This window comes from Ochotona curzoniae, unplaced genomic scaffold, assembly GCF_017591425.1.
Source record: "Ochotona curzoniae isolate NIBS_2020 unplaced genomic scaffold, NIBS_Ocur_1.0 contig_2688, whole genome shotgun sequence".
NCBI classification, from domain to species: Eukaryota; Metazoa; Chordata; class Mammalia; order Lagomorpha; family Ochotonidae; genus Ochotona; species Ochotona curzoniae.
This window is the reverse complement of record NW_024465553.1, coordinates 20,569,087-20,590,077: the sequence shown is the minus strand read 5'-3', so window position 1 is coordinate 20,590,077 and position 20,991 is coordinate 20,569,087. Positions and strand designations below refer to the sequence as shown.

General features: G+C 46.7%; 1 protein-coding gene across 1 annotated transcript; it reads right to left on the bottom strand.

The window, feature by feature from the left end:
- Positions 1–1,583: 1,583 nt before the first annotated feature.
- On the bottom strand, positions 1,584–13,660 carry SLC10A1 (solute carrier family 10 member 1). Its single transcript, XM_040975373.1, has 5 exons — positions 13,257–13,660; positions 6,820–7,030; positions 5,266–5,444; positions 3,714–3,910; positions 1,584–2,058 (listed from the first exon to the last, which is right to left on the bottom strand). The coding sequence occupies exons 1-5, from the start codon at positions 13,610–13,612 to the stop codon at positions 1,955–1,957; spliced, it is 1,047 nt and encodes a 348-aa protein (XP_040831307.1). The 5' UTR covers positions 13,613–13,660; the 3' UTR covers positions 1,584–1,954.
- Positions 13,661–20,991: the final 7,331 nt, after the last annotated feature.

Genomic DNA, 20,991 nt, shown 5'->3' with positions numbered 1-20,991 from the left:
TAGCCCATCTGAAGCCAGGCGCTTGTACCCTTCAGTACAGGGTCCCAAGGACTTGGGCCATCCTCTACTGCTTTCCTAAGGTATAAGCAGGGAGCTGGATGGGAAGTGGAGCAGCTGGGGTAAGAACTGGTACCCATATAGTATGCTGGCACCTGTAGGTGGAGAAGTGGCCTGGTGAGCCACCACACTGGCTTACATCAGCTTTTTTGTATAAAGGCCACCAAACAGGTATAGTTCTACCTTTTTAAGTTTGCTTTTTTTGTTGTGGGTAACCAAGTCATTGGCCAGGTGATTGAGAAAATTCCAACAGATAAATGTGAAGGTGATGGATGAACTGTTTATAGCAGAATGTGACCCAAAGTGCTGATTTCAGTGCTGGCTGCTTATTAGACCTTGCATGGATCAACCCAATGTGCTAAAGTTAATGTTGGATTCATTTGTACTTGATAACGGAGAAAAAATCAAGTAGTTAGGGTTAACTCTTTGTAAGAGTTAATAATCATTGGTGTAGTATCCTAGTTGCTAAAGTCCTTGACCTATTTGCTAAAGTCCTCACCTTGCATGCACCGGGATCCCATATGGGTGCTGGTTCATATCCAAGAAGCTCTACTTCCCATCCAGCTCCCTGCCTGTGGCCTGGGGAAGCAGTTGAGGGTGGCCCAAAGCCTTGGGACCCTGCATGCATGTGGGAGACCCTGAAGAAACTCCTGGGTTTGGATCAGCTCAGCTCTGGTCATTGTGGCCACCTGGGGTGTGAACCAGCAGATGAAGATCTCTATTTCTCTAAGTTTGACTTTCAACAAAAATAATCTTTTGAAAATCATTAGTCACTTCTTGTTTCCTGCAAGCAATAAGTAAAGTGTTGAAATGCCCTTAGTTTGAAATGTGAGACTTGTAGCTGAGTGTTTTTAACTGGGAAAATAATCCTTTTGGCAATAGTTAACAGGGCCTCCTGTTTTTTTTTTTTTTTTTTTTTTTTTTATTGGATGTGGTTTGTTGGGAAACTACCACCGAGTATTGACCTGTTAGTGAAGTAAAACTGCTCCCTTGTTAAAGTTTTCTCCTCCTAGGATTATGGTCTCCACAATTGTTCTGTAACATGGCTGTTAGTAGCTATTTGGAGTTTTGCCTTTGTGAGATTGCTTTTGTATTGTGCCTTCTGTTGTATTCTAAGGTCTTTTTTTTTTTTAAGATTTATTTTATTTTTATTGGATAATCAGATACACAAAGAGGAGAGACAGAATGATCTTCCGTCTGATGATTCATTCCCCAAGTGAGGGCCCGGAGGGTTGGCCTAGCGGCTAAAGTCCTAGCCTTGAATGCGCTGGGATCCCATACGGGCGCAGATTCTGGTCCAGGCGGCTGCTCTTCCCATCCAGTTCCCTACTTGTGGCCTGGGGAGGCAGTTGAGGATGGCCCAGATCCTTGGGACTCTGCACCCGTGTGGGGGACCTGAAAGAGGTTCCTGGATCCTGGCTTCGGATCGGCATAGCACCGGCTGTTGCGCTCACTTAGCTAAGGTCTTAGAAGCTTAATGGCAATGTTAAAAGGGAAGGAGTGGATTCTAGGTGGAAGAACTGTGGTACTTTTGAACATTTATTTCAGTTTTAGTTCACAATTCTTGGAATGAGATTTGAGTATCTGATTAATGGGTGTTTCATTCAGACACCAAATGCCTGTGTGGGTCTAGCGATGGAGGGGAAAGAGGCAGTTTGCCCTTCGTAGAGCTGGCAGTCACAGGGCAAGACCTTAGAGTAACAAGTAAATTTTAACAGGGGGCTAGTGCGTCTACCTGGGAGATTTCTCTGTCCTCCAGGCGACGACTTGATGGTGCAGAAGGCCCAAGGGCCGGGGCAAGGCTGGCACGATGGCTGTGGCTTTGATCCTTGCCCTACAGTTCCTGCCCTGGCTTTGAGTTGCTAGCTGACCAGAGTCCAGGCCCCCAAAGAGGGTACTAGTCTGTGCAGGGGGAGCTCTCCTCGCCCTTGACGGTGCCGTTCTCCAGATTTCCTGGAAGTTCTTCAGTTGCAGCAGCTGTGTAGGTCATTTTTGTTTCATCTGTAAAGTTAGAATGGATGAAAGGTGGGGGAGAACAACATTTAATTGAAAGTTTATTCCATGTTGAAAATAAAATCCCAGCTTACTACTACTGTGTGTAATATGGACGGTTCTACCTCTCCATCCTTCCATGCTGTATTCAAACTGTTAGAACTAGCAATACAAGAATTAATGAATTAGGATATTGAGTCATTTCCACAACCAATTTTCTGATGAGACAGAAGGGAGATGGATGATGGATTTAGATGGATGACTTGCGTTCTGGGTGTAAGGAGGGCAGAAAGGAGTATCTTTAGGCAAGTCGCTATTCCCAGAGAGTTGCCAGCTACCCCCAGCATCCATTATCTACAGTGCTGTGTATGTGGAAGTGGTGAGAAGCTTTACAGGAAGGAGTCTGTCTTCCCTGTTCCGTGTCTAGGTTGCAGGATTCAAAAGCACAGGAATTTGGGACCAGTGGTTTTGTGATGATGAGCGAGCTGAGATCCTAAGCTGTAAAGACAAGTTGTTTTGGCTTAGTTTTGCTCCTAGGGACTCCTGAAGTCTATTTAAGGAGATTTTTCTTTTTAGGTGTGACAGCTAAAGATCTGTGGAGTATTGCCCCTTGAGGACATTGCTGGCCTCATTGAGAACTAAGGAACTCAACCTGTGTAATTCCTCCCTTTCCTTACCTGAATGAGAACTTTATCGGACATTGCATCTTGAGGATTTTGGGAAGTAGTGGGTTTAGATTGTTTGCCACAATGTTGTAGTTTTGAATCAAAGCTTGTAAAATGGATTTCTTTTTGTCTTCTGGCTAAGATTATATTTTAATTACTATGAAGTAGGAAAGACAGAGTAGTACATTGTACAAGCAAAAGTTATATATTTTGCCCTGGGTAAACATGTAGTATCTGGAAAAGGTCTTGAGGAGGCCCTCAAGTTCTTGAGAAGGGGCAGTTGAAAGACAGGAAGGTAACTGTTCAGAGTTCAAAATTATGGCAAAGCATTGTAGAGTTGAGTTTCCTGGTTTAAGAATTAGTGATTAGGATTGGGATTAAAGGGTACTTCGAGGGTAGAATTCTGGATTTAGTGGAGGTTTGATAATCTATTTTAAAAGATTTACTTAATTGTTTGAAAGGCAGAGTTACAGAAAGAGACATGGGGAAGAACTATTTGTTGACTCCTGAGATGACTGTAGTCACAGAGCTGTGCCAGGTTGAAGCTAAGAGCTGGGAGATTGTTCCTAGTGTCCCATGAGAGTGCGGGGGCCCAAGCATTTCAGCCTTCTTCTGCTGTTTTCCCAGGTGAATTAGCAGGAAGCTGGATCTGAAATGGAGCACCTGGGACTCTAATATCTATATGGAAGCCAGCTTTGCAGCTGGTGGCTTAATCCAACTAATGTCACTAGTACCTAAGGTGGTTCTGTTCTGCTTCCTCCCCTTGCACAGAGCAGCCCAGATCATCTGAGGTCTTATGAGGCAGACCCCATCCACTAGTTGGAAGGTTGGCTAGAAGGCAGGAATGGGGTGTACCTAATGGAGCTGGTGCTGTTTAGAATCTCTTGTGTATTGTCTTATCACTAGTGACTTCGGAATGAAAAGCCTTATCTAAAAAGTCCCTTCTAGAAGCTGGCTCTTGGCTAGTAAATATGAATTTGGAAAGGGATGGATACTTACCTTTGGGAGGCTTGAATCTTAAATAGCACCGAAAAACAGCAATGATGATAATGCCTTCTGCAAATTGGAAAATCATGTAGAGGAGAGGAAAGAAGAAAAGTGGTCCGATAACTTCAGGGGGAAAGGTCACATTGAGGATGGTGGAACAAAGCTGCAGGTTTTGGAATCCTGTCTCCATGCTGATGGTACGTCTGCACCTGTGTAAGTGAAAAGAAATGCATTTGCATGGGAACTTGGAAGAGACATAAGGAAGCATCTTTGCTGGTGTATCCTCTTCCTCACAGCTACTCCAGGCTCCAACTGAACAGTCCATCCCAAGAAAGTTAGGAGTGGAGTAGACGAGAGTTCAAGAAAAGTTGAGCTTGTCTGTTTTAACATTCGCTTGACTATGTAGGGTGGGAATCCCTGAATCTCAGATGAGGGAATTTTTGCCAGATTTTTTTCTGAGCTGTGTAGAGTTGCCGTATAGAAGTTTGTAGAAATGAATAGTTTCTGAGGAATCAAAGGATGTTGGCATCCTTGGCTCATTTTGGATAGGACAATCATGAGTTCAACATAAAAGAGAAGATGGTTTGAGGGGTTCACGGCCTTATCTTGTTCCAAGATTTTTGGCTTAGATGTCTAGCTCTGAAATGGGCCTCGTGCTCTTTACAAGCAACACATTGTCCTGGTTTTTCCATTGAAGAGTGGGTTGGTTGTACATAATACACGCAAAATCCCTAAGGTAGCGAGTATAATTATCTTTCAAATATAGAAGCAGACATAGCATGTTGGATGGGAGATTATTGTGATCATACTTGGTACTGATGGGGTTTATTGTGGTGTGTACTGTCGTGCCTTGGTATTTGGCGGCCTTTGAAGTCTATTATTTATGTATGGTAATTATCAGAGAATGGCTTTAAGAATGGATATTTAAATTTATCTTGAAGATAACTTAGGGTTTTTTTTTTTTTTTTTGTGGGGAGGCATGCTGCTAGTTAGTCTCTGGTGTAAATTTTTACTTACTGTGGCTGTAAGAGGAAAGTCATTCATCTGCCTGTTAAGGTGTAATGCCTGTTGTTCCTACACTGTGCCCTCCAACTGTTGTAAAGTGGAAATCGTGTTTATGAATTAGGTTAGTCTGTGGTATAGACCCACAGCTTAGCTCAGTGTCACCTAGAGCTCCCACCCCATTCTGTCCTTGGGACTAAAGCCGAGGCAGAAAAGGAAACAAATGAGAAACGAGGAGTATTACCAGCACCTGTCACTGTTAGTCCAGTGCCATCCCGCCAAGGGTTTGGCCAATAGGTAGAATCTAGCCTTTGCAGGGGTTGTTTAGCCATTACCTAGCTGTGTGGCTGGTCTGAGGCCTTTGTTGTCTGGATTTCACAGGATTGTAATGCATTTGGTGCCTTCCCTTCTCAGTGTTTGTGAGTCAAAAGTTCATTGCTTGTGGAGACATTGCTAAGAACCTGCTTTGCCCAGATTTCAGGTTCTGCACACCCCATCCTGTTTCTGAGCGTCTATTACTAGGATGAGGCTATGGGATGATGGGACCTAAAGAAATACTTACTGTCCATTGAGGCGGAAGAGAGCAGAGAGGAAATAGCCCAGCAGGAAGCCGATGAAAGGCATGAGGGCCGAGATGGTCAGAAAGTACGGGGTCATGACATACATGATGCTGCTGCCCACGTTGATGGCAGAAAGGACGGCGATGGCAATGCTGAATGAGAGAGTGAGGAACATCCCCACCTGGACAAGATGAGACAAGGTCATCAGGAGGGTGGGGGTGGGACACAGGAAGCAGATTCCCACACCACTGGGACGTGAAGTGGAAGGGGACGCACACGACTTGGAAGATGTAGATGCATTCCTGCACTGCTTTCAAATTCATTGAAACTTTTCACATCTAGAAGAGCCTTTATTTTAGAATGGTTTGACTTCTGGAAATTCTGACTCGTTTGAAATGAGGCTGGTAAACAGTGAATGATCCAACCAGATAATGTAATTTTAGATCCAAAATGATGGGCAAGCCTTGAAAGCCCTGGTAATTGGATAGGAAAGAAGTTCCCTAGGGGAGTTTGAGAATAACAGTGATGATAACAGCATCATAAGGTCTGGACAGGCATTTGGCACAACAGTTGAGATGTCATGTGGGGACACCAGTCATCCACAAAGGGACTGGCTTGGATCCTGGTTCTGCTACTGGTTCCATCTGCCCGCTGATGGGCACCCTGGGAGGCAGCAGGTGATGGCTCAGGTCACTTGAGATGTGGCTTAAATTCCTGGCTTGTGGCTTTGACCGGACCCAGCCCTAACTCCCGTGGGCATTTGGGGAATGAACCAAGGGATGAGAGATCTGTATTCTCTGCTGTTGAATCCCTGCCTTTCAAATGAATAAAAATATTAGTGACTAGTGTGTAGTGAAGTGTGTTTTGGAGAATGACATGTTCCAAACTGATAAACTTGTATGCTTGTTAAGGCTACCTGTGCTCGTGAGTAAAGTAATACTGGAAATGTCATATCTTACTTTTTTTAATGCTTTGATTTATTTGAAAGGAAGATAATACAATTTTCCATCACTGGTTTATTCTCCAAATTGCTACAACAGCCAGAGCTGGGCCAGGCCGGAATTAGAACCCCTGGAACTCCATTTAGGTCACCAGTGTGGGTGTCAGGGTCCGAACCAATTGGGCCATCATCTACTGCCTTGTCTCCCCTTGTCCTTGCTAATCTTGCATTCTGCCACGCTGTGCTTGTACAGTTGTTGGATCTCATTCTTTCATGGGCTGTTTGTGCAGATATCAAACTCAAGGAAGGTGCACGCTATCAATATTATGACATGAAATTTAACAGCGTAATAAGCTGGTTTTATTCTGAAAATAGTGCTTTAGCTAAACTTTATATGGTGTTTTTTAAAGTGTTTCATGTGTACATTGTAACTCCATAAAGTAACAGATGAACCGATACTTTCTTTTTTAACTTTTTTAAACTTTTTTAAACTTTCTTTTTTAAGACCTGCAAACAAAGAGATAGACACAGAGGAAGCACCTGTAACCCAACCCCACAGGGATAATGTCCTTGCTCCCTGCCCTGTTTGCTCACTAAGACGGACTCAGGTTCTTACCTTGATGACATAGGGTACATATTGTGGTCGTTTGGACTTGAGGATGATCCCTATGGTGCACGGAATGAGAACCATGACCAGGGATATCATAATGCCACGATAGGGCACCTTGTCCTTGAAGTCCCCCTCGTAGATGCCCCTGCTGTAGATATACAAGAGGAGTGGCATCATCCCCAGAGCGAGGAAGGTGGAACAGGTGGTCATCACAATGCTGGGGAAAGGGGACATGGGAGAAGGGAGAGAGAGAGCGCGAGTTACTACAGACTGTTAGGTGCTTGTTAGATGCTAGGTACTCTATATTCATTGCTTTGTTTGCATTTTCCCCCCCGTAGGTTTAGGTATTTGTTGTGATGCTTATTTGCTTTTTTTTTCCCCCCTGGCTATGAAGCTGAACACTAGAATTGTTGTTCATTGGCCCAGATCACACTAATAGTAGTTGATTGAGGCAGATTTGAACCCAGAACTCTGCAACTGCTTTAGTTCATGTGTGCCTTCTTGTGGGAAGAGCCATTCAGAGTTATTTTTGCTTGAGCCATGCTGTAGTCACAGCTTGTTTTGGAGAAAGCTGAGATTCCCAGTACCCCGACTATCTTGTTTAGAGCCTATGGAATAACTGGATGTAGCAGCTTTGTCTAACTGAGATACAAGGATTTGCTACGTGAAGCGCATTTCATGTGCCAAGGCATTTGGTGTGAGGCAGTGACACTGGTCTTTGGGAATGGATGAGTTGCCTGGCAGAGAAAAATGAGAAAAATGCAAAGGGGAATCAGCCAAGGTTAGAAGGACCCTAAACAGAAACAGCAGCATGAAGAAAGGAAGGACAGTAGCACTTAGGGAATCCGTGAAGAGCTGTGATGCTGGAACGAGGAAGGAGGCAGCAATGGTTACATCAAAGGAAGAATTCACATTAGTGTGGAAAGAAGTCACCAAGCTGCAGTGTGTTCAGATGTGGGGAAGAGCAGGCATGCCAGAGGCAGATCGGAAATTATGAAATCTGAAAAGGATACGTATAAAAATGTGGCAGCAAACTTTAAATTTCAACGGTGACTTGGGGTCTGTTTAATGACCTTTACAATACATGGACCTTGGGCCCGGCGCAGTGGCGCAAGTGGTTAAGTCCTCGCCTTGCACGCCCGGGATCCCATATGGGCGCCGGTTCTAATCCCGGCAGCCCCGCTTCCCTTCCAGCTCCCTGCCTGTGGCCTGGGAAAGCAGTCGAGGACGGCCCAAAGCTTTGGGAACCTGCACCCGCGTGGGAGACCCGGAAGAGGCTCCTGGCTTCGGATCGGCATAGTATCGGCCCGTTGCGCTCACTTGGGGAGTGAATCATCGGATGGAAGATCTTCCTCTCTGTCTCCCCTCTCTGTATATCCGCCTTTCCAATGAAAAAATAATAAAAATAAATCTTTAAAAAAAAAATACATGGACCTTCAGCGGAACAGCAAAATAGAACATAGAAAAAGAATAGGGATGGGAAGACAGGAAGCTGAACTTCTTGTTTTTTGTTTTTTTCACCAATGATAGGGTGGAGCACACACTTGGTCCTGGTGACTTTTTCATTATAACTAGAAAGAGAACCTATGAGATTCTAAAAATATTTTTAAAAATTGGGACTTGACATTCTTGGAACAAATGGTTAGCCACGTAAATTTGTTTTTGAATATACAACTTAGAAAAGTTGCAAGATATTAGAAAACATATCTAACAATTATGGAGAACTTAATAAAAAAGTAGAACACCTAAGGAAAAATATATTGTATTTATGAATGGGAATCATCTCCAAATCTATAGATAGGTGTTCATGTTGAAGGGTTCTTTTTGAGGGGGTGGTGTACTTGAAAGCTGGCCTAACAATTTCCAAGAACACAGGAGGAGGATCTACCTTTCAGATACCAAATTTCATTAGAAAGTCTTTATCATTAAGAAAACTTGATGCTGGAGTGAGGATAGATACAAAGACTAGTGGAAGAAAGCGCACAGTGACAGACTCGTGTTTACTTGATTTTTAAGTGAAATGGTTCTGCAAATTAGGCAAAATTTCAGCTGGGCATTATTACATAGGAAATAGATCACAACATACATAAAAATAAACTAGGTTGAAGCTCTCTACATGAAAACTAAACATTTAAAATGTTTAGAAGAAAATATAGGGGAATAACTGTCACTTTGTCAATGGTAAAGGATTTCTTAAAACATAATCCACGCTGCAGAAACACTGGCTGATTTGACTAACTGTGACATTCTTATCAAGGTGTCAAGGTAAGCCGCAAACCCTAAATAGACTGTTGCAACATAGGTAAACAACTTTGCAAATAATAATCCAGCGCAACAATCCCATAGACAAATAAGCAGAAAATGAAGCTGTTCCAAGAATGGATGCTCAGATGGCTAGTAAATATAGCAGAGTTTCTAGACTGGCCATGAAATAAAATTTTTAAATTATTGTTCATTCTCCAAATGGTTGCAGCCTCCTGAACTGGGCCAGGCAGGGCAAGGCTAAGTGTCCAGAACCCCATCCTGGCCTCCCACATGGCTAGCAGAGGTCCATGCAACATAGGCCATCTTCAGCTGGTTTAGGCACTGGATGGTTGGGATTCTGATATGGGATGCTTGCATTGGAAGTAGTGACTTAACCTAGCGTGCAAGTAGTGGTACCTAGTGAAGGTACCAGCCTCTTGTTTTAACCATATATGCTTTCACATGTGACCCTGGGGGATCATGAACCAAACTACAGCACTTCAGATGCATGCCATATGTTAGTCCCATTCTTATCTCACGTTGTCAAAATTTAAACAGGCAAACATGGTATCTTGTTTCTGGACATGTGGGAAATGACCAACGTGAAATTCCAAGGGTCCTCCTTTTGGGATGTAGAGGGGAATGAAATTGGGACACAGGGCTATAGTGCTAGCTATCGATCTCCTCACAGGAGAACCAGCCTGTGTATTTGCTTTGGTGTGCTAGAGCAGTCATGTCATGCTTACTTTGGCTTTTGGAGTTTGCTCTGGGACTCTATGTCGCAAAACACCCAAATGCTGCGAGCTGGTTAAGGAGCACCACTGCTAACCTGCCAGTGTCTGCAGCCATTGCACTCCATAATTGACACTGAGGGACAGGGGTGGGAGATACCTGGCATTTGGAAGCATGGTTACCCATGGGCCTGATACCTTTTGGAGCAAGTGGCACTTTGAGTTAATTTTTTCTTCCTCCTTGAGTTCTCTGAGCATTGCTCAGACTGGGCTTTTGGACATCTGGACACCTTTTTTGAGAGTCTGGTTTTGAGTCTCTGTCCATGGAGGCCTTGGAAGCAGAAGTTGAGAGGACTATGGGGAAGTCCTCAGGGTGCCTGGAGAAGTGGGCAACTTTGGAGAGTCCCAGTGGCTCCATCTCCTGGTTTGGCTTCCTGCATCATGATGGAGAGACTGGTGGGACTCCTTTGGTGGCTGTTGTCCCTGTAACTGTTGGCTCTGACTTTGCTGTGGTTTGGTAGGGTGTTGGGGGATGTGAATCTAGGGTACTTGGGAAGTCATCACAGGAGACCAAGTGCCTGTTAGCATGTCCTCAACAAGCCATGCTCACTGTGGCTTGATGGGCCACCGTGACTTGATGGGCAAGACTCATGCAGTTTTTGGAACTTGTCTAGTGAAGGAACTGCTATGCGTACTCTGGTGGCTTGGCTGTCCCAGCCTCACTACAGCTGGGAAACAAATGAATGGACAGAGGGAGCCCAGGGTTGCCTCTGGACATAACTTCCCCAGACTTAAAGTATAAAAGGAAATTGGGGGCTGCGCAATATTTCAGCTGGCAGTTACTCCACCTTCAGGTGCCAGGATCCCGTATGGGTACCAGTTTGTGTTCTGACTGCTCCACTCAGAGCAAGGCCCAAGTCCTTGGGACCCTACACCTACGTGGGAGACCTGGAACAAACTCCTGACTCCTGGCTTTGGATTAATGACAGGTCTTTCTGCCTTTCCCCTCTGTTAAGTCTGCCTTTCCATTAAAAAGAAATCTCTTAAAAAATACATAAAATTGAATCGGTGTCTCCAGACTTCCTCCTAACTTTAAAAGGGATGCTGGAGAGTGTTATGCATTAAGAAACTACACACAGAAGGACCTCTGAACTCCATCTGGCATTTTGAGAAGTGGAGTTTGGTTCTCACCATCTTTTCAAGCAAAAATATGAATAAGTTGCCAAAGTGTAGAAATTCAAGAAATTTTAGATGCAAATGAAATTTCTGCATTTGGAAAAGCAGGAAGCTGGGATAGCCATGGGCCCAGCTTCCCCAGGAATGCCTTCTGCTCAGGTGTGGGGCCTCTGCCTCTAGTCTCCGATCACTCTATTGGACATGCTGGCCTGAAGACATCCAAGAGCACAACTAGGGAGCCACTCACACATTCAGCAGAGCGTCTCAGAGCTGGTTTCCTCATCTTGTGAAAGAGCTTCTTCCAACACACCTTGATCTGGGTGTTGAGGGCAATTGCTGGCTGCTGCTCATGATCAAGGCCAAACTCATGATTATAATCCAGGTAACAAGTACTCCTCACTGAGCTCCCTTTGGGATTTAGGTTCAGCAGCAAAGGATGATAGAGGATGAGGTTCCCACCTTGCTCTTGGGGTCTCAGGTGCCAGGAGAGGGATAGTCCTTAGGTACCTGGACAAGAGGTTTCTTGAGCAGAAGGGTACGAATGCCATGTTTTTGAACTTGAAGAGGCTCAGGTTCATGGGGACCTTGGACCACGCAGATGGAGACATTGCCGGAGAGGCCTCATTAGAGCCCACTGGGACACCTGGTTACCCATCCTCAAAAAACTCCCCCTTGTCCCTGCTGATTCCCTCTGCTTTGCTGCCTTTGCAGCTACACAAAGCCCTTTGCATACCCTTTCCCCTGCTGCCTCCTATACCACAGTTAAGATAGTCTGCGTTTCTTGGGATGGAGGGATCTGTGACAAGCCTTGCCCACAGGCCTCATTTTGCAGCAAGAGGTTAGCTGAGGCATGGGAAGAACTTATGTTCCCATGGCAGACGGCATAAGCCAAGCACCCTCTTCCCACCTTTTTGTCCATCAGTGGCCTCAGGGACAGGAGTCACATGGACTGAGGGCATGACAGATCCCAGCAAGCTTCTGCTCTTTCTTGAGTTTCTCATTTAAAAGCCTGTGCTATTATTGGGGCTGGTGCTGTAGTGTAGTGGGTAAAGCCTCAACCTGTGATATCAGCATCCTATAGGGGCACTGGTCTGTGTCCTGGTTGCTCCACTTCTAGGTCCCTGCTAATGGTTTGGGAGAAGCGGCAGAAGATGGCCCAAGTGCTTAGGCTTCTGTTACACATGTGGGAGACTTGGATGTCTTAACTTTGGCCTGGCCCAGCCCTGGCTGTTGCAGCCATCTGGGGAGTAAACCAGCGAATTGAAGGGTCTCTCTCTGTCTCTCCTTTTCTATATGTAGTCTTACCTTTCAAATAAATTAAGCAAAACAAAAGCCTAAGCCAGCATCACTTTGTATTGCAAAGGCCTTCACACATGGTTAGTATTCTTAGTGGAGTTTAGCTAGGGACAGAGATAGAGAAATCCTCTGAATCCCACCATCATCCCAGGATTAGAATGACATCTCCACTGATGATTGACCCAGAGGAAACTGGCTGGAGAGGCAAACTTCAATAAAGCAAGAGCTTTTGCTGGTGAGCTTGCTTCAGCCTGCACACAGATGGTTGGAGCAGCTCTGAACTGTCCCTTGGGATTCATTCATAGCCTGAGCCCCACCTGCTTGGAAGAATTCGGGCTCCTGGGAGCAATCCATCCCTGCTCATTATGCTTGCTGCTTGCCTTCTTCCTACCTGTTTGAGCTGAGGCCCAGGGTAACCTGCACAGGTGCTTGGACACTCTAGGGTTTACCTGGCTGTACCTTTGCATGAGTACAGGGCAAGTACAAGGCAAGGCTGTTAGAGACAAGATATTCTAGATGGCTTAGCTCCCTGGAGTCACTGTGGCAACGTCTTGCCTGTGCTGCAGGAATTTGAAGTGCACAGAGGGTTCTTGACACACTGATCTTCCTGATGATGTTTGGAACTGACTGAATTCCTGTCTGGCCTCAAAGCTCACAACTTGTGCCTGCTCCCCTCACCCTCAAATCATAGGAGAGTACACTCAATGCTCCCTTAAGGCAACCCTGTGTCCCCCTGTTGAGATGCCTCTCAGATTTGGGCAGGATGCCTCTGGGTGCACCTTTGGGTTGTTTGTTAAGCAGAGATAGCTTTCCAGCCCTTGCTCAGCATAAACGCTTGCCAATGAACTTCAGCTGCTACCTCCCTTTGTGTCTACCCAACCCCTCATCCCCCTTGCCACCTGCGCCCCAGCGCATTCTCTCCTGGTGTTAGCCCAGCTCCTCCCCTCGAATGGGACACCCTGCTACAACATGTACCCTTTTAATCCCCAGTCCTACCTGAGATTCATGTCCCCCTTCAAGGCCAAACTGAAGAGATTAGACATGTTCCCTCCGGGTGAACAGCCGCAGATCAGGATGGCCAGTGCTTCAATTTTTCTCATTTGGAAAGCCTTGCCCAGCACAAAGGCGGTGAGGGGCATGATGCCATACTGGGCCACTAGGGCGATAGCCAGCCCCTTGGGCTTCAGAAAGTGAGCCTTGATCTTGCTGAACTCCATGGTGCAGCCCAACGAGAGCATGACGAGGAGCAGCGTGACTACCAAGATGATGCTAAGGGCCAGGTCGGTGGGGCGCTTGCCGAAGTTGAGTGGCAGGCTGAAGTTGAGGGCTGCAGACTGGTTGTAGGCCTCCATGCTTCCAAGGGGCACCGCAAAACTGCCGTGATTCTTCTGTCAGCTCCCTTCCTCGGCCTGTCCTTGCTGGAGGCCTTCTTGAATGGCCTCTCGGGACAGAGAGGTTTCTGGACAAAATGTAGCTCTGGACAAATAGGAGGATTATGCAATGAATGGAGCTGTCTCTCTGGTGGTGGCCTCAGAGGAGAGAGAGAGCTCAGAGGCTTATCTGCCCGGCCTTCCTTGCCTCACCCTGACTACCTGACCTCTGACTCCCTCCTGGATGCCACATATCTGGCCCTTCTCCAGGGGTAGAGGGCTTATCTCTCCCTTTAGTCCTCCGTAGAACCTGCTGTGCAGGTGACCTGGGCCTGGGAACCCAGGCAGGACTTGCGCCAGGTGGTGTCCAGCCCTGCCCCTTCCTTCCAGCTCCTACTCCTGGTTCAGCTTCTCATGCCTTAGTTTCTCCCTTGGGAGACAGTATCCTGCTCCTGTCCCATGGGCTACCATTTATTTGAAGCATTTGTTTATTTGAAAACTGGAGTGATATACACCACCCCCCCCAGCCAGATCTTCCATTTGTTGATTTAATCTCCAAATGTCTATAACAAGATGCTGATGGACCAAGCTGAAGACTCCATCTGGTTCTCCTGCATGGGTGGCAGAGGCCTAAGCACCGGGACCATCTTTTACTGCTTTCCCAGGTGAATTAACAGGGAGCTGAGTCAGAAGCAGAGCAGCCAGGACTGGAACTGGCACTCTGTCCAATATGGGATCCTCCATGATTTGCCATTTGTCCTCCAAGCCCCTGGGGACTGACAGAATCAGAGTGTTATCATTGTTTCTTGCATGTAGATGGCTAGTCTGTGGAGCTGCGGGCCAGGGTAGTGGCAGGTGACCTGCAGGGAGGATGTGTCTAGGGTCTCCTCTGGGGACATGAGGGGATGCCAGTGTCCTTCATGCTGGGGAAGCCCTGGTCTTATCCCCACACCTGTTGGGATGGCAAATGGGCTCTTATGAGTTTGGAGTCTCAGAGGGCAGCTCAAAGGGGACCTGGATGGGAATGTAAATGTATGCCCAGGGGAGCCACATTTCTGGGGACATGTGCTGGAGCAGAAAGCAAGAATGCATAGCCCTGTCTTGCTAAGCTCCTGACTCCACTTTCACATTGGGTCTGTAGATCTCGGGTCCTGGGTGTGCAGTAGCAGCAGCAAGAAGAGGCAGGCCAGACTGCCCTGGGTTTTGTTCCTTCCACCCCAGCTGCAGGGGCAGGGCAAGGGACTGGAGTTCTCCACAGACCCAGGGGCCTCTTGGCTGGCTTGGAACTCACAAGGCCTTGGGAGAGGAGAGGGATGGGGCAAAGGTTCCCTGTAGTTTCCCATTTGCAGAAAGTGATTAGATGTTATGCTGGGAGCTGCCCAGAAAAGAACAGGGAGCAGGGTGTGAACCACAATGGGCTGGAGGTGGGGCAGAATTTTGGCTTGGTGTACCTGAGAATGAGATCTCTCCATCAGTGGCTTTGGGGATATCTGCAATCCTGCAGTGATGAAAGTCAGCCTGCAGCTTGGGATTGTGCAGTACAGAGCATGTGCACCTGGCTCTGTCCCTCTCAAAGTCTCTGGTAGTGATGATTTCTTGCTGTTTGAGGGAAGCAAGAGTGCTGGGCACTAGATGTTGGTGAGGGGATGGGGTGCTGGATTGAGCATTCCCCAGGAGCTCCGGGGAAGGCTGAAGGAAGCTGCCTTCTCCTTGCAGCTAGTCAGAGGAGCCCTGCTTCTTCCAGAGTCACTAGAGACAGAGAAATCATTCATTAGCAAGGAGCCAGATTGGAAGTAGAGCAGTCAAGACTAGAATCAGTGCTCTGACCAGGCCTGCTGCATTGCAAGTGGTGCCTTAAGCTGATCTTTCACATGCTGGCCCCTGAAGGATTCTCTCTCTCTCTCTTGTTTTCTTCTTAAGATTTATTTTTTATTGGGGCCTGGCGCAATAGCGTAGTGGTTAAGGTCCTCACCTTGCACGCCTGGGATCCCATATGGGTGCCGGTTCTAATCCCGGCGGCCCCGCTTCCCATCCAGCTCCCTCCTTGTGGCCTGGGAAAGTAGTCAAGGATGGCCCAAAGCCTTGGGACCCTGCATCCGCGTGGGAGACCCGGAAGAGCTCCTGGCTCTTGGCTTTATTTTTATTGGAAAGGCAGATATACAGAGAGGAGAGACAGAGAAAAAGATCTTCCATCTGATGGTTCACTCTCCAAGCGGCTACAATGGCTGGAGCTGTGCCAATCCAAAGCCAGGAGCTTCTTCTGGGTCTCCCATGCAGGTGCAGAGTCCAAGGCTTTGGTCCATCCTCCCCTGCTTTCCCAGGCCACATGGAGGGAGTTGGATGGGAAGTGGAGCAGCTGGGACACAAACTGGTGCCCATCTGGGATCCTGGCACGTGTAAGGCGAGGACTTTATCCACTAGACTGCCACGCAGGGACCCTGAAGTATTTAACAACAAATTTTTGGAAACAATCTGTGTCTTGGATCCTGGATGAACAAACCTTGATGCATATTCCAAAAGACTTTCTATCATCCAATGGGAGTGCAAAGATCTGTTTCAGATGAATCAGAGTGATGCTACCTTTGATTAGTAAATAAGAATAAAGACTACATTTCTTAGTCCTCAGAAAAGGAGATGGATGCTTTTTACGCTTCTAGAAAGTAGCCAAACTGGGATCCAGTTATTTAGCCACCTGCTGTGTACAGCTAGTGCATGCCTGGGGTGCCAACCTGGCTTCCTGCCCCTCACTGCCATGGGGTGCTGTGTTGCCCTCTCTGTGTACTTTGCCTCACCCTATGACTTCGTTTCTCTGCTATCTGAGACCTAGTAAAATTCTTGTGACTGTGTGTTTGTCCCAAACTGGCCTTGCCTGGTTCTTTCACAGGCTCGATTCAACAGACAAAAGTCACATGAGAACGATTTGGTGGTGGTAGTTGGTGGCTGCGTAGATTTGCTTCCAGAGCGTTTGAGCATCTGCTCTGGCTAAACGGAGCTGTCTCTTGATAGGCTCTGAGTGCCATATAAACAAAACAAAGCAAAGCAAAGCAAAGCAAAGCAAAGCAAAGCAAAGCAAAGCAAAGCAAAGCAAAGCAAAGCAAAACAAAACAAAACAAAAACATTAGTCAGCCATTGCCCATGGCCCCAAAATTTTACTCGCAGAAAATGATGGCATAGAGATATTGCTTGAACACAAAAAACAGATATGTGAAGGTATTTTTACTGCAGTGTGGCTCTGAATTGAGTGCGATCTCAGTGGCTGTTAGTAGAAGATTGTTGCAAGTAAAAATATGGTAATTGGGCCCAGTGCGGTGGCGCAGTGGTTAAGGTCCTCGCCTTGCACGCCTGGGATCCCATATGGGCGCTGGTTCTAATCCCGGCAGCCCCGCTTCCCTTCCAGTTCCCTGCCTGTGGCCTGGGAAAGCAGTCGAGGACGGCCCAAGGATTTGGGACCCTGCACCCGCGTGGGAGACCCGGAAGAGGCTCCTGGCTTCGGATCGGCATAGCGTCGGCCGTTGCGCTCACTTGGGGAGTGAATCATCGGACAGAGGATCTTCCTCTCTGTCTCTCCTCTCTGTATATCTGCCTTTCCAATAAAAAAAATAATAAAAATAAATCTTTAAAAAAATATGGTAATGACCTGTGGTCCGAAAGTGATGATAGAAGCCAGCACTTCTCTTATTTTTTCTTATTTTTCCTTTTTATTTTAGTAATTAAAAAAAATTTAAGCAGAACAGATTTTCTGCAATTCATCTTCTCTATTTTTCTTTTCACTCAACGCAATTGGAAAGACAAAGGGGGAAAACCTCATACATAATAGTTCTGAAGCCAGGGGAAATGTGATTTGCAGAAGATGTAAGAAGGCTCCACAAGTGCTCACTAGCAGGCAGCAGTCACGAAGGAGCAAGTGAGAGGATGGGGAGTTGAGTGAGCCGGGCAGCTCAGAGGGCAGAGAGTTCAGGAACACGAACATCTCCTGGTGTTAAGGGATATGACCTGAGAACGGTTGTGATTGGTCCTTGTGGTGAGCCAGACTTCTCGGAAGCCACCTTACACCTCAGTTACTGGCCAGCTATAGAGACAGCTTCAGCAGGTATTCAGTTACCCACGGCTGCCCAACCAACCTTCCCCAAGCCTGGTGACTTAAAGCATCCTGTATTGTTCATTTCTGGGACGGGCTGGCTTCTGCTCATGGTCCTCGCTGGAGGAGCCTCACATGACTGCTGCCACACTGTGGCTAAGTCATCCCAAGGTTTTTCTGTGTGTGTATGTCTGAGACCTGACTTTGTCAAGCATCGCTCTGTGTGCTTCTGCACATGGCCAGCATGCATTTTCTCAGAGCCAGCAGTCTCAGCTTAGTCAGACTTCTTATGTGGTAGCTTGGGCCCAAGCTGCAAGGGATTTATTTATTTTTATTGGAAATTCAGATATACAGAGTGGAGAGAGAGAGAGAGAAAGATCTTCCATTCTCTCATTCACTCCCCAAGCAGCTGCAACGGCCAGAGGTGTGCCAATTTGAAGCCAGGAGACTTTTCTGGGTCTCCCATGCAGGTGCAGAGTCCCAACACATTGGGCTGTCCTTGACTATTTTCCCAGGCCACAAGCAGGGAGCTGGATGAGAAGCAGGGGATCTTAGGATCCTGTCGGGGAGCCCCAGGGTGTCACATTCAACAGATTATTTGCTAGGCAAGTGATTGTGAGCATCCCAGATCGAGTACGGGGAGGAGTGCACCTCACCTGGTTGGGAAGAGAGGGCAGAGTGTTTGTATTAACAATACATGAGCTACCCAAGGACTCGTGTGGGGGAGCAGTGGCTGAATGAAGTAGCGTCTTCCCAAACAATGGTGGGGAAATCCAGCTACCCTGGTCGGCTGTCCTGGTCTCTACACAGTCTCATGTGAACAACCTGTCCATTTACTGATGGCTGGTGACAACATCAAATTAGATCCACGCAAAACAGAAAAAAAATGACAGATATGAAATAAAGGCAATGAGGAACAGACATGGCAGCGTATCAGACTAATCCTCCACCTGCAGCACTGGCATCCCGTATGGGTGCAGGTTCAAGTCTCGGTTGCTCCACTTCTGATCCAGCTCTCTGCTTATGCACTGGGAGAGCAGTGGAGGATGACTTAAGTGCTTAGAATCCTGTACTCATTCAAGTGGGAGACTGGGAAGAAGCTCCTGGCTTTGGATTGGCTCAGCTTCAGCCTTTGTGGCCATTTGGGGAGTGAGAGCAGATGGAAGATCTCTATTTTTTCTTCTCTGTGTAAAATTGCCTTCCCAATAAAAACAAAATTTTCTTTAGGAATAAACAAAAATCAACACATGCATAATTGGAGTCCCATGGGGGGGAAAAAGCCCAAACAGTAGAATAGATAGAATAAAAATCTATTTTTTATGCTATGTACTGGGGACAATTAAGGTAATGAATACCTGAAAGATTTACAAGACAAAACAAGATGTTATCTACATTATCCTTCACTATAACAAAGACCACAGTAAGTCTTGGACATGGAAGAATTAATGGAGTACAAATTCTGTGAATCTCTTTTGAGGAAACTGCCAGAATTCAAGAGTTGGTTAACTAAGAAATAACTGAAGAAATTATGCAAAAAGGCTAATAACAAACTTTGAATAGATGTAATTCTAACTAAGGTAAAATAATTTTTTGGGGTGGGCTATATTGCTCCGTTGACTCACTCCCTAAATGTTTGCAACAGCAGGGGCTGGGCCAGGTCAATTAGCCCAGAGCCCAGAACTCAATCCAAATCTGCCATGTGGGTGGTAGGGACTCGGCTCCTGGAGCCATCAGCTGCTGCCTTTCAGGGGACCACAGTAACAAGAAACGGAATCACAGGTGAAATTAGGACTTGAATTCTAATGCCATCTCAAGTGGCATTTCCCCCTGCTATTCCTAATGTCTGCTCTTCGTGAATATTTGAAGTGTTGTGGTGCAGCATCTAAGCTGCTGCTTCTGCCACTGGTGCTCCATGTGAACTCTGGTTTAGGTCCTGTTACGGTGCCTAGGAAAGCAGTGGAAGACAACCCAGGTACTTGGGTGGTCCCTGCTATCCACACGGGACCCCAATGGAGTTCCAGGTTCCTGACTTCTGCTTGGCCAGTGGATAGAAGATTTCTCTGTCTCTCCCTTTCTCTTTGTAATCCCGCCATTCAAATGAAGAAACAAAACAAAACCTTTCCAACAAGTTTTAAAAAATTATTTTAAAAAGTTTTAAAAAATAGGTCTCCGCGGTGGGTGGCAGAAATCTAACACCTAGAGCTACGGTCATTCTCTCCGAACACCGGAGTCAGGAGCTGAACCTGAGTGTTGAAATGGTATAGAATTAAAATGGTGGGAGGTACAGGGCAAAAAACCAGACCAGCAAAAATTAGTAGCAGACTTTAATTCATCCTTCCCATCCCAGTGCTTAATAAATTAGAGAAAATAAATTGGGGTACAGAAGACTTAGGTCAGGCTTAGAGGAGTAAACACAGATTCACATTTTTCCCCCAAAGCCCTCCATTACCGTTCAAAAGTTGGGAAAGCTGATGCAGTGCTGATGCTGCCCCTTAGGTAACATCCCTCAGTTAGCTCCATCACCAGACACTTCAACTCATTTTCCACGAACCATCCCAGGGACCAAATTCCCCCAGGAGTAACCTCCCATCGGTTCAGAGGAGAACACGCTGGATTTCAGCATTGTGGTTTAGAAAGGTGACATTTGTGTTTGGTCCCATGTGACAGAAAACTTACAACCTGTAGCTGAAAAAGGAACCGTGGACCTTGCAAGTGGCTAGCGCTGGCACTGGGATGGGTGGGAGAGATGTCAGCTTTTCAGGGGGCTCTGTTGTCTGTGAGGAGCTGGTGGGACTCTGGGGGGGGAGGTGTGGGTTAGCAAAGGGGGTGCACAGAATATTAATATGTTGAAATGACAGTAAAAAACCCAGTGTTCTGAGATGTGGTTGGGAAATGTGTGTGTTACCAAATCACCAGATAGCAGGCAGAGGAGTTTTTATAAACTAGGGGACAGATCTGTTTTAAAGTAAGTGTAACTTGTGCCCTGTGCTGCTGGGTGGGGTTTCAAAGAACTGCCTGTTTACTCTGGAGGCCATGGAACCACATCCAGAGAGAGAGATGTTCCATCCAGTGGGGGAAGCCAAGCACTTGCAATGGCCCAGCCTTGCAAGGCAAGGCTGAAGTTGAGATGTTTGCCTTTGGGACCACAGAGTCGGGGACCGCTGTGGGTTCTGGGGATGAGAATGATCCTAGCAGTGGACAACTGGACTTTTCTCAAGCTGGGTGGGTGGGCCAGGTGGATGTTGGTGGGGGGAAGTGGTCGTGGGGAGGGCACTGGACCTCG

Coding starts and splice junctions, on each gene's coding strand:
- SLC10A1 (XM_040975373.1), bottom strand. CDS start 13,612: ATGGAGGCCTACAACCAGTCTGCAGCCCTCAACTTCAGCCTGCCACTC. Junction 5,445..6,819: donor ATGTACCCTATGTCATCAAG/GTAAGAACCTGA, acceptor CATCTTGTCCAG/GTGGGGATGTTCCTCACTCT. Junction 2,059..3,713: donor AAGATTCAAGCCTCCCAAAG/GTAAGTATCCAT, acceptor CTAACTTTACAG/ATGAAACAAAAATGACCTAC.